At 44.1% G+C, this 13,780-nt stretch overlaps 1 protein-coding gene across 1 annotated transcript; it reads left to right on the forward strand.

Moving 5' to 3' along the window:
- Positions 1-12,934, forward strand: fam20a (FAM20A golgi associated secretory pathway pseudokinase). The gene is made up of 12 exons (XM_075457703.1): positions 1-116; positions 255-1,763; positions 3,913-4,106; positions 4,227-4,277; positions 5,486-5,564; positions 5,861-5,953; positions 8,947-9,062; positions 10,744-10,924; positions 11,650-11,759; positions 11,849-11,930; positions 12,021-12,080; positions 12,242-12,934. Exons 2-12 carry the CDS (start codon positions 1,390-1,392, stop codon positions 12,510-12,512), a joined length of 1,611 nt encoding a protein of 536 aa, XP_075313818.1. The 5' UTR covers positions 1-116; positions 255-1,389; the 3' UTR covers positions 12,513-12,934.
- The last annotated feature ends 846 nt before the right edge of the window (positions 12,935-13,780 follow it).

Below are 13,780 nucleotides of genomic sequence, written 5' to 3' on the forward strand. Positions count from 1 at the left end.
ATGCAGACTATGAAATGGTCATTGCGTCACTATAGAGCTACGCAGAACTCTTAAAAGAAGACATGGGCAACATGGAGTGATCATGATTTAAGCACTGTATGATTTACGAGTATCAGGTAAGAACATACTAAAGAGGAAGTAGCCTGAAAATGCTGGGGAGTGTTATTTTTGGCCGTGTTTTCTCATTTGGAGTAGGGCAAGAACTATTTTTTTGTTCCAGCGCTGCCTTTTCTGAACGTGTGCTTTCTTCCTAGATCAGTGTGACAGGGGAGAAAAGCGAGGGATTCATGTGTGGGAACTGCAGCAGGAAGGAAAGTGCAGCTGGGAATTTTTTGCCTGGAGCGAGACCGACTGGAGATCCGTGGCGAAAAGTAAGTGAGGCAAAAAGGGAAAAAGAAAGAAGGGGAGAAAGCAGTGGGAGGGAGAGAAAAGATGAGAAAGGAGCAAAGAGGATGAAAGTTTAATGCGGGGATGATAGGTGGCACGGAGTGGGAGCAGGGGGGAGAACAAGATTTGATGAGCTGAAGGAGAAGTTAAAGTGGACTAACGCAGGAGGAACAGGAAGGAGATGAGAAGATGACAGGGGTAAAGGAATCTAGTCAGGACAGACAGGATGTCAAGGCAAGGCAGGCGCCCGTGCCAGCTTAACAGGTTTCCGCACAAACACCGTCAATTTAAATATGCATACTTGCAATCTTGCTGCCAGAGAACACAGAGGAAGGCAGCCAACTTGCACATATGATAATGAGAACTGGGCTTGATCACACATGCATTGCATCAGAGTTGATACGCCGCCTGGACGAGTTTCCTTCAGATCTGCTGTGATAAGAGGAAGTCAATTGTGTCCACTTCTTTCTGCTCTCAGCACTTCTTCTTCAACTCTCCAAAAGGGTGTGAGTGTCTCTTCACCCTTATTGCACTCTCTGTCGCAATCTGCTAACCTGTGATTTGACGTCTGTGTACAAGCTTGCGCACACACACCCATGATGTACACTAGACACGCACGCTCACACACTCGCCCCTCCTTGGAGCAGCAGGTCCCTGGAAGTAGCCAAACTGTCACTGTCTGCTGCTAACACATGCTCACTCTCAGCTCAGCGCTTTCTTCGGTTTCTGTGAAGGGAGGAGGAGAAGAAGGAGGAGGAGGAGGAGGAGGAGGAGGAAAAGTGAAGCTGGAGGGAACAAACTGAGAAACACAGATTGAATAAAGGAATTGGGAGACTTGAACAAACCTGTGACTGCTTGGATCTGCCTGGCTTGATGTGTGGCAGACTGGATGATACCTACAAGTAATGCCTCACACACTCTGGAGCAGCTCATAGTCAGGGCTTTGTTTACCCCTCTTGTTTTTTATTTCCATTCTCTTGCTATAATTCCCACTCTATTTCCATGATGAGAAGAGACCGTTTCCTCCTAGCGGCAACCCTCACAGCTGTCTTCTCTGCTGACCTGTACTTCATCCTCCTGCCAAAGCTGCGGAGCATGAGACAAACATGGGGACACTCGTGCACATGTGGTTCCAACAACCTCAGCCTCCCCAGGCTGGAGGGTCTTGCCACACCGCAGCTCTCCAACTGGACTTACGTGCCGCTCCTGGATGGCACTGCTGCATACGAACCTGCTGATGGAGGTGCGAAGCTGGAGAAGTTGTTCGCTCATCCTTTGTACAACATCCAGACTCCGGTGCTGGGGCCGGAGGGGAGGCTGCTGCAGACGGAGCAGCTGATTGAGTACTACAGGAAGAAGGTGTCACGCTGGGAAAGGTCAGTACCTGGTTTTTGCATTTACTTTGCAGTATCGTTCCATTTGACTTGTCAGCGTTTATTGTGAAAGAAGAGCATGCTCGTGTTGGCTGAAAGCTTCCACTGAGAGCACGTGTCGAGGCTCGCTGTGCAGGGGCAGGGTCAGTGACACAACGGTCAAGCCCATCAGAGGCACGTAGGAACACCAAAACATAACTGCACTTTGTCCACGGTGAGAGATATACACTCACAAGCAGACATCAAGATGTGTAGACGAGTGAGTGCGTCACAAAACAGCGTAGTGGAGTGTCAAATGAGGCAGGGTAGAAAATCCTCACAAACATGTCACTTTGACAGCTTGTGCCTGGAACACACTTTTGGGGCGAACAAGAGCTTAAAACTCCTAAAGCCCATCTTAATCTTTAGGAGCTGGAGCTGTTTTGGCTTGTGGGGCTGTCTGCCTATCCCAGTATACTCCCTGAGAGATACAGAGTTTGGGCTCTTATGGTGGAAAATAGGAAGAAATATGACCAATGGATCTCCCTTCTCTGCTGCCTTAATACATGCACAAAAACAATTGCTTAAAGTCTTGCTGTTGCAAAATATTGCACCAGTATCTCGACACAAACAGTGGCTTTTCTAAGGAACGGTAAAAGGCATTCTATTTGAATACATGCTGTTTCCCCCTTCTACTCTTTGGTCTGCACTTGTAGAGTACCCTGATTACCGAGATTGGTCAGTTGAGGTTGCTAAGTAACCAAGTTGTTGGACTGACCGAGAAACAAACTTTTATTTTTAGCCCTTTGCTCCATTATCTCAGCTTGTTAACCAGCCTGTGATTGAGTTTGTTTGACCGTCCCACTCAGTGTGGTCAGCTTTAACCATGAGCTGCCCTCCTTACCGCAGACTTATTTCTGCTGAGAATCCGATTACTCTTGCCTCGAGCTCATACTGGAGAGGAGCGGACAAGAGGCTACAACTGCATTAAAAAAAAAAGAAAGAAAAACAGAAATCCCAAAAGGAATAACAGCTATAAAGTGGGAGATAAAAACAAGCAGTAAAATGCTGAGTAGTACATTCCATAGAAGTTTATACGTTAACTTAAAAGATGCTAAAAATAGGAAAAAGCATGCGGAAAGGGGTTTCTTTTCTTTTCTTTCTCTGAAGTTTCTTTGCAAGATGAAGCACTTTTGACTGACGGTGTCATACACTCTGCAGACAGCGGTCAGATTTCTCTCATTTTGGAGAATTAGGGAGAATTTCTGATGGTGAGCTAAGCTAACAGCCACTAAGAAGGCAGCATACATGAGTGGATTTCCACCATCTAAAACAACTTAAACTCCCAAACATTTCTGGTGGTTTTAGTTAACATTGTTTGTAGTGATTTTTACACTTCATCACGTTTGCTAGAAGTATGTATATTCTTTGTAACGATTTTCTTTCACTGCGTATCCTGCCACTGATCAGCTGTGTCTAATCCTCAAAACGCCAACTACAGGACGGTAAAAAATTATCGAAAAGCCTGGAAAAGGACAAGTTCTTACAATCTGTTAAAGCTGCAAGCTGTTCAACCAATCTGACGCAACTCCTGATGATTAGCATCAGAGTGTGCTGGGCGGCCACCATGCATGCAGTGATGCAGAGTAACACAGATGTTCTCCAATTAGAAAAATAGTGACAAAGTAAGCAACAGTCTGAAGCTGAAGTGAGGTAGTGCAAAATTCAGTTTGCCCAAACCACTGCTAAATTTTTTTACGGTTTGACTTGTTTTAGATGGAGAATATTCGCCTCTCTGAGGCCTCCTTCTGAGTACCTGATAGCTCAGCTTTTATGTCAGAATTCCTCACTTATTTTTGAAAACTGAGAGTGCTCTGTCTGTTTTGCGGCTGCAAAGTTCTCCACGGGGTTGCTTTGAACACCTGCATCCTAATCTACAATACCCCAACATAACCCACAGTCACTTGGGTCAAGTCAAAACTTAGCTTAGAGATTGTTTCCAAACCTTCGTGAAAATCTCGTTAGACCTGGTTTTCTGCTTAAGTAGTAGCTAAGCTGAAAATCTATCATGGGTGAGTTTTATACATTTGCTGCTTCGTGGGTTCAGTTGCATGGCGTTACAGAGGAACTCTGTGAAGTATGTAAATGTATGGCTCTGCGTCTCACCCCTCAGGCATATGAAGCTCTACGACGAGGCAGCGGCTGTGGCCAACATCACTGTGAGGAAGCACGAAATGATCTATGACCCCGACGCCAGCTGGCTGAAGTTCCACTTGGGAATAAATCGCTTTGCTCTCTACTCCCGGGATGATCTTTCTATCGTCCAACTTCTCAAAGACATGCAGAACATGACAATTGTCAGCGCAGGTAAGGGAAAGATGGGCTTTAGAACATCTGTATGCAAATGATCACTCCCTCTCTTGCAAGTGATTTTGCTTCATTATTTTTCATGCTTAATTATGAGCTCAAAAGCTTGTTCTCTTACAGATTACACTCAGGATGAGAAAGCCCTAAAAGGAGCATGTGATTGCACTCAAGGTATGGTCAGCTCATCACTGCCTTTAATTAGACTTTTATCCTGCAACACTTTCAGGGAGTGTGGGCCTTTCTTTTCTTTATCGCCTGGTGTGCAGCTCTGCTTTTCATGCGCATCGTGACAGCGTGAGCCTGATTTCTGACAAGCCTCTTTGTTCCTCTTTTTGTCTCCCTTCCTCTCCCTCTTTGCTGCTTGGCAGTACCATCAGAGAAAAACACACTACTGCCATTGTGAGAGTGTGGATATTTTGCTTTTCATGTAGCACAAGAATGCAGATTTGTATTTTTTGTGCGAGACACTGCGCTGGGCCATAAATGCCATGCAGAGCTCTTAATTAAATGCTTGATGTCTGCATGCTCTGAGGGAAGCTTTCACACACCAGCCACCACCTACGCTGCCATCTCTGAACAGCATGCAAGCTAAAAGCTGCAAATGTACGGATGGATGAAGCTTACGGACATGGCAAACGATTGATGTTTTAATTGTGCTGCTGGACAGAGTTGCGCTTCTTCTAGCTGATGGATGAGCACTTTAAGCACGTTAAAAAGGCATTCAAAATCGCAAGAATACCTGAGAAGGCTGTTGAGCACCGATCAGCTTGACAAATGAACATTACAAAAGGAATCTTGGTTCTTTTTTTTTTCTTGTGCACATACTGTGTTTTTGTCCTGTTTGTGCCTCACCAGTGAAGTGGGTGACCACACAAACATCGCTCACTGCCAAGAAGAAAAAAGCACCAAAACAACCTGTTTAAATTTAACCTTAAAAGGCTCTTTATTTTTTTAGAATTGTTTTAGTTCCAACGTTCACCGGCCAGCAGCTGGGTTCCCTTTGATCCGTTTCCAGAAATGTTTTGATTGTAAACTATGTATGATTCTTTGCTATTAATAAACTGGAGTTTCAGGGGGCTCAATAGTGGCAGACAAGCATGCGGTTAGCTCGGCCTTCTGTCGTGACATTATATACAGCCAGACAGATGCTGAGAGAGTACAAGCTGTTCATCTGACCCGGTTACTTTATCATATAGAACTGGCAAACTTGGAGCATATTGCATACTTGGAATTGGCCTCGAAGGTCTTCAGCAAGAATAACTGAAAACACCCACCATGTAGCTTGTTTTTTTTTTTTTTCATAAGTAATGTAAAGAAGATGTTGATATAAGGTTCCTTCAGTATACACCACACGTCTTCTCTGTGTCTCTCCCCTGCAGTGGTGAAACCCAGCGGACATCACCTGAAGCTGGCCCTGAAAATGCGCAACTTTGCTAAAGTCATGTTTAAACCAATGAGGTGATAAGTAAAACCTCCTTTAATTGGTAACTTTGTCTTTATTCAAGAACAAATAATGTTTTTTATGTCAGTGACCAGTTTAGGAAACATATCTCTTAGGGCATACATTTTGAACACTGATTGGCTTTTCACGAAATCCAGCAAAACATGACATGCCACATTTGCTCATCTCAGATTAGATTGCAGTAAAGACGCTATGTTTTTGTACATTGCATTTGTCTGTGAAGATGTCTAGTTGATTATAAACTACAGACTACTGTTACTAACATCTTTGCTGGTGTGTGTGTGTGTCTCAGGCAGCAGAGGGACGAAGAAACTCCAGAGGACTTCTTCTATTTTGTTGACTTCCAAAGACACAACGCAGAGATTGCTGCTTTTCACCTTGACAGGTGCAGCCTCACCATCCCTTCACTGCTTCGCTGTCTGCGCAGCGTCTTGATGTCTGCTCAGGGACGTTGTATGACGGCGGTGCATGACGGCGGTGCATGACATCTGAGTTTGCGTTGCACATCTGTCATTTTATTGCTGCCAGTTATAGTCAGAGGAATCCTGGTGGATATACAGAAGCTTTGTGTGCAGGGGTTTGAATGCGACCAGCTGAGGAAAACGCAGCGTTATCACCTGTTGTTAAATCACACCCGCAGGAGCAGGGCTGTAGTGGTCAAATTAGAGGTGGGTAAACTATGAATTTTTTGATCAGACAGACCGTGACGCGACGCGACGCAACGCAACGCGACGCGACACAGCACAAAGCAACGCAAGGTGTCGCGAATCTGTATGGCTGTCCTGGCCATATTCCATGACGTTATCAGTTAAAGTCATATTAAATCAATGACAGTCAACAAACGTGTTTGTAGTTTGTAGTTTATTAAATTTCAAATTTCAACAGTAAAGAAAAGTATGTGTAGAGTAAGAACTATCTACAGTAGATATGGTGTGTGTGTGTGTGTGTGTGTGTGTGTGTGTGTGTGTGTGTGTGTGTTAGTATGCATGCTTTTTAAAGTAGTGCCCAGAGGGCCTCCTTGTCCGCTACGTCAGGTTCTGCCTTGCAGGGGCGTGTTCTGGGGTCCATGGCTCCCCTGTGCTTCACCAGCCAGGACTTCATTTCCAGGACACCAAATTTATTTTGGATTACAGTGAACCCTCGTTTTTCGCGGGGGTTACGTTCCAAAAAGAACCCGTGATAGGCGAAATCCGTGAAGTAGAAACCTTTTTTTTTTTTTTTTACAATTATTATACAATGAAATACTGCATAATGCATTGAAACCAAAGAACAAAGCCGTTTTACAGGCCCAAGCATTTGTTTAACAAATAAAAGTACTGTATAAACGTTTTTTTTTGTTTTTTTTTTACAAATAACTACTGTAGCCTACTGTAAAATAATCATTTTCATCATCAATACGAACTGAAGGCTTCAAATTGTGGAGATCAGCGCCGCCCCACCGCGACCCGAGTCATTGGATTAGAACGGGAGAAAATGAAAAATGATTTTGAAAAAAAATACAAAGTACAGTGGGACAAATAGTGACTCACGTGTATTTCACTGCTCTTCTGACTGAGCCGCTGCATCCTGACTCCGCTCTGTAGCGTTTTTTTCTTCTAAAGCCCGCGGTGCAGGTGTGTTTTTTTCGAGAGAAGAACATAGATCGGTAGTTGTTGTCGCTCTTTTTTCTTCTGGGCAAAAATATTTATATATACCGACATGCCACCATCGATTATGTTTGAGAACTGTAATGAACGTGTACGTGTACATATTAAACCACAACGTTATTGACACACAGGTAGAGAAGAAGCGGAGAGACTGTTTAGCCAATCAGAATGCAGAACACAATGCACGATGCAAATCCGTGAAGCAGCGAGACCGTGAAAGGTGAACAGCGTTATAGCGAGGGTTCACTGTATTCCAACGGCAGATCACAAGGCGCAGGGAACTTTGACGTGCGTAATTGCCATTAAGAGCTGCGTAAACGCTATTTAGAGGTGGGTAAACGCTATTTAGAGGTGGGTAAACGCTATTTCCTAAATTCCAGAGGTGCGTAAACGGCGTTTACGTGCGTTTACCCTCCACTACAGCCCTGCGCAGGAGGTACTATTTCACCTAACTGTGTCATTCGATAAAATGTAGAGTTTGGAGCTGGATACCGAATGTTGGCATGCTAACTATTATGGCATACCTCTAGATAATTCCCTATCTGCACCATGAATTAATAATTCGTCCCCACGCTCCAACTCTTATCCGAGTTTGATGAAATCCAGCCTGGTAGTTTTTCATAAGCTCTTGCCGCCAGCGACCTATTTTCAAATTTATAGTGTTTACATGTTTGAGATTAGAAAGAAGATCATCTGTGGAGTTTATTTTGTAAATGTGTGATAAGGATTAGGTGTGAGACTTAGGTTGTCAGACCTCCAGTAGTCCAGTATTACTGTCCTTAGAATTTAAAAGCTAAAACTCAATGAAATGAATCAAATTATACATTGCATCCTATAGGAGCAGTGATGAGATTAGTACTCAGAGACACAGAGCTATTTGGAGGGGGGGGGGGGTGTCAAAAAGTCAAAACCTAAAAATCCCAAATGGTCTCCAGCCAAAAGGTTTGAAAAAATAAGTCTCTTGCTGGTAATAAATGTTTCAGTTTACAAAAAGATTGCAACATTTTAGCACGGCTCAAGATTTCCCAACTTGCTGATCAGTCTAAACTACAGAGTTTGGACACAGACTTGACAAACACATCTTTAAGCAACAGCACTCTAAGCTGAGGTGAGGTGATTCATTCTGAATTACAGTCATCTGAGCAAGACAGTATCATTAAGAAGCCACACACAGTGATAAGTCATCGCTCCACCGCACGAGACAGAAAACAACAGGAGTGTCGTGTCTAATACTGAAACGGTTGCTTGAAGTGCGTCAGATCTGCTCAAAATATAGCAATGTTCGCCTTTTGAGTGTTAGAACGTTTTCGGCTTTCCCCTCCGTTTGATTTGTCGTGTTTTCAATCCATGGCGGAGCATCCTCGCTTTCTGTTGTGTCTGACTTGGCTGCCAGAAGCCCTCATCATTATCACTTGCAATCAGGGGTTGGGAATGTCAGCAATTTTAGAAACAGCAATTCAGCTTCACACACTGATCGTTTGATTACTGTTTGTGAAGCACGACTGAAAGCTGGCTCTTGGGGAAGTATAAACTCTTGATGATCTTGCACAGTGTGGAGGCTCCTGCGATTCTCCATTTGTGATAATGATCAGTCAAAGTGAAGCTACAGAGGAGAAAAAACTCCCATCATATTCGTGTTATTATAAAGAGATCACTTTTCTTTATCCTGGAAGAACTCTTCCCTTAATTCTGTAGCTTTTTTTCTACTAAATCTCATCAACCTTTTCGGCAGGATCCTGGACTTCCGGAGGGTTCCACCAGTGGCTGGTAGGCGAGTTAATATCACAGGAGAAGTTTTCCAAGTAGCCCACAGTGAAGACCTACGAGCCGTGTTCTTCACCTCACCAGGTACCAGCCGGGGGACCTAACATTATTTTCAATTTCCACCATCATTTACTCGATCGGAATGAGATCCTGACTGTTTGGTGGGCATTTCGTTGAGTTGCCATGTCTTTGAACAGAAGCTTGAATCCACTTTTAGTCTGTGGAGAGATTATCATCCCGAAACATGACTTCACTGTCAGCATACATTTGACTGATGGAACAAGAAGTGTCCAAAATGTCCCATGTGTGCATTTACAGTAGCGGTTGTTCCATATTTTTTTGGGTTATACAAAGAGGATCTCTTACCTCATTTGATGCTTCTTATGAATGATGTTCAGTTAACTGAAATTTTAACTGGCACCTATATCCTACATCCAAGAGTGGATCTCAGAGCAAAAATGTTTACTACACCATCCGTTATGTCCCATAAAAGAGGTTGTCAGTTTTTTTTTTGTGACAGCTCATGGTTGAGCGTCTATCTCGTCTGGAAATAAAGGAAATGAATGATGATCAGAAAACAGTGTGAGGCAGAGCTGTGAAGCAGCCCATCTTTCAGGATCACATAGTAGATCCCAGCTGGTCATTTTTATCTTTTTTTTAAATTATTATTTGTTCATCAAATCCGTCCAAAAGGGATCCCAACCATGCCTTTTTACCGCTAATTCTTTATGCAGTTACGGCGTTTTTCTTTACGACTTCTGTCTCTTCGTTTCTTTTTTTTCCCACTTCAATTTTTTTGTGGCCGACAACTAGTTATCATCTTAGTCTTGACCACGTTAAAGGGATAGTTCGCCTCTTTTGACATGAAGCTGTGTGACATCCCATTTTAGCAATATCATTTATGAACATTGACTTACCCCCTGCTGCGTCCTGTGAGCCGAGTTCCAGCTGAGTTTTGGCGTTGACGAAGGTAGTCCGGCTAGTTTGCTGGGGTTTAAAAAATAAAGCGTCTTGCTTCTCAAAACAATATGTGTTCAAAAGAGTAATACATTTGCATCACAAAATCGTTCATCCAGAAAAAGTCAGACCTCACAATCGCTTGGCGCCATTTTTGCCTCCCTTCATATCAATGCGTTCAGCCACCTGCCGATAGCTGCACCTGTTACAGTGTTTGCTGCTCGGAAGCAGGGGACTGCTCGGTCTGCACTTCGGTCTGCACGGTTTACACAGCCCGCAGTCATACAAGGTAGAGAGAAATAGCGCCAAGCGATTGTGAGGTCTGACTTTTTCTGGATGGACGATTTTGTGATGCAAATGTATTACTCTTTTGAATGCATATTGTTTTGAGAAGCAAGACGCTTTATTTTCGGGACCCTAGCAATCTAGCCGGACTACCTTCGTCAACGCCAAAACTCAGCTGGAACTCTGCTCACAGGACGCAGCGGGGGGTAAGTCAATGTTCATAAATGATGTTGCTAGTATGGGATGTCATACAGCTTCATGTCAAAAGAGGCAAACTATCCCTTTAAGAGCTGGTTCAGCTCAAAATGACCTTTTTTTTTGTCGTCTTCCCCCCCCCCATCTTTGCATACAAGCGTATCAGGGTAAGCCTTGACTAATGCACGAGTTATTTTGCTTGTGAACTCACTGCCTTTCCTTCCAGCTGGATGCCACAAGAGAAGCAGGGCTGATCAAACAGCATGTAATTTCACGTGACCACTAAACTCATTTTACATTTCACCATGTTGCTCTGCTTTCCCTACAGCAAACAACACGTGTTTCTTTGCCAAGTGCCTGTATGTTTGTAAGACAGAGTATGCGGTGTGCGGCAGCCCCGACTTACTGGAGGGCTCGCTTTCCGCATACCTGCCGGGCCTCAGCATCTCTCCCCGCCTCTCCATCCCCAATCCCTGGACACGCTCCTACACCTTCGCTGGACGCGAGGAGTAAGAATTCCACCGCTGCACACTTTATTTTAGTGTATCATTAGGTTTTATGTCTCTCAGTGGGACAGCCGGGTGGCATTTACACAGAAAGGACTTTATCTGTAGGTGACACTGGGAACACCCACAGTGATGCTGAACATCTTTTAAAACAACTCTGCGTAAACACGACGAAAACTCAGAGAGTTCTGAAAGTAGACAGTGAACACTGTTAAGTGAGAGAGAAATTGTATAACTGGCCATTTTTTATTGTGTGTGTGTGTGTGGGGGGGGGGGGGGGGGGGGGGGGGGGGGGATTATCCAATTGAACATAACTCTGGTTGATGAGTATGCAAATCTCTTGTGGCAGTTCATTTGACAATCAGGTTTATGTCGGTGGGGGGGGGACTCTTATTCAAACAGCAGGAACTTTCCTACAAATCCTGTTGATGTCAAATCAGACTGCATGTTCGTCTCTTTAGTCCCTGAAGGGAAACTCTTTTCGCCTGAGTTATTCTTTCACAGTTTCTTTGCAACGCCATCGATTATTTGTGTAATCGTGAAGATCGCTTTGAGCCAGACAACAGAAATCCCTTTACTGTTTTGAGTCCTAAAAATAAAAAAAAAAGATTTGCTCGGACCGTAGAAGCTACACAGCACCTTTCACCAAATGGTTAAAGAAAGCACCATGTGCCGACTTTCTTACACTTTTGTTCCCTTTCCTCGTGTGTGTGTTTTTGTCTTTAAAGGTGGGAAGTGAACCCGTTCTACTGCGACACAATAAAGCAGCTGTATCCATATAACTCGGGCAACAGGCTGCTCAACATCATAGACATGTCTATCTTCGACTTTCTGATAGGTATCTCTTTCCTCTACATGAGCACTGGATATTTAACTCCTTTTTTTGTGGACATCCTCTTCAAAGTTTTTCTCCCTTCTCCCCCACAGGGAACATGGACAGGCACCACTATGAGATTTTTACTAAATTTGGGGATGAAGGATTTCTTCTCCACTTGGACAATGCCAGAGGGTGAGCTGGTCGTTCAGCATCAAATTATTGTGAAATGATGTCTTTTGTTGTCATTTCTTTAACACATCTGGCACCAAATCTTATCTTCAGGTTTGGGAAGCACACTAGAGATGAGATGTCCATCCTGGCTCCACTATCTCAGTGCTGCATGTGAGTAGTGCAGTTTATATTGGACCGGTTTCCCCACAGCTGTTTCTCTATGCCTGAAAATCTAACAATGTCTAAAGCAAAGCAAAACAAAACAAAACCCCAAAAAATCTGCCTCCTGTTCATCGTGTTGTCGCTCCAACCATGTTGTCTTCTGTTGTCAGGATAAAGCGCTCCACCCTGCTCAGACTACAGCTCCTGGCCCAATCAGAGTTCAGGCTGAGCGATGTGATGAGGGAGTCCCTCAAGGGAGACCCGTTATGGCCGGTCCTGACCGAGCCCCACCTCTTGGCGCTTGACCGCAGGTTACAAAAGGTCCTCCGAGTGGTCCAGCGCTGCGTCCGGAGGCTAGGCGACGATGAGGTGGTCACTAAGGACTTTGTTAAACCCACAGCGAGACCTCAGACTGCCACAGAGAAGAAAAAGGTCAGGTAGCGGAGGATGAAACCGTCGTCCCTCGACTTCCTAGCTTACTTCAGGAGACTTCATGAAGTCTGGCAACCTTTTTGAGCCACGAAGGCTCAGACTTTATTTAACAGAGCAGGCTCTTAATCGATGATCCTAATCAAAACCTTCAGATGTTGTCAGAAAAGGGGTGAATCTCATTGTTGAGGGTCCGAACAAGAGCCCCCACAGGACCACAGAGAGAACTGTACCTTTAAATCTACAAATGAGCAGAAATTTCCCCTGCAAGCTAATTATTTATATCAACCAGAAATAAAAGAAACTTACTGATAAATTAAGCCACTGTCAGCAATGCAACTAGCATTCATAGGGTTGTCATGCACTGGATCAACTTCTCTGATTCATCCTGGTGTACGCCGCGACTGCAGAGAGAAATTGTGAAATAAAGTTATTTTGTGTGATAATGGGTGTTTTGAAGAGATTCTCCCCCCCCCCCCCCCCCTAAAAATAATATCAGTGTGAGTGCATGCAGAACTATGCATGTAATAAAATGTCTCCTGTTCAAGAGCCTCTTTGGTTCACTCCACCCCGTTTTAAAACTTGTAATCCTCCGTTTCATCAGTGTTTAAACAGCGTTACGACATTTCTGTCAAGACAGGGTGAGACAGAGCAACAGAAAAACTTTAGCAATCACCATGCTTTGAGTCATACAAATGTAAACTTGGTTTGGTTAATCATATTAAATGCAGCAGACTGGGTGGCTGGAGAGCACTAAGCTGTCTCTCTCTCTCAAGCACTGAAATGGTGTGTTTTCAGTCAAAGTTACCCACAGATGGGGTGGTCGGTGGCGTAGTGGGTTAAGCAGCTGCCCCATGTACAGGGGCTACAGTTCTCGCTGCATCTGGACCCGGTTCGAGTCCCGCACCGGACGGCCCTTTGCTGCATGTCTTCCCCCTCTCTCTGCCCCCTGCTTCCTGTCTCTCTCCAACTGTCTTATCATTAAAGGCATAAAAAGCCCCCCCAAAAAAAATTTACCCACATATATATATATATATATATATATATATATATATGAAAACAGCATTCTGTAACTCGTGCTGTCATTAACTGGCCAAAGCGTGCTTTGAAATCACTTCATAAATGAGAATTTTTCTTAATTATTGTATAGAAAATTAAAAATGTCGCAGCGCTGCACTGCAACAAGAGAAGCTTAAGGTCTCCCCCTGGTGGGTACAGATGGTACAGCACCCATCCAGATGGGCCAGAGGGTTCTCCTTCTACACCCAATATTAACAAGA

This window comes from Odontesthes bonariensis, chromosome 23, assembly GCF_027942865.1.
Source record: "Odontesthes bonariensis isolate fOdoBon6 chromosome 23, fOdoBon6.hap1, whole genome shotgun sequence".
Classification (NCBI taxonomy): domain Eukaryota; kingdom Metazoa; phylum Chordata; class Actinopteri; order Atheriniformes; family Atherinopsidae; genus Odontesthes; species Odontesthes bonariensis.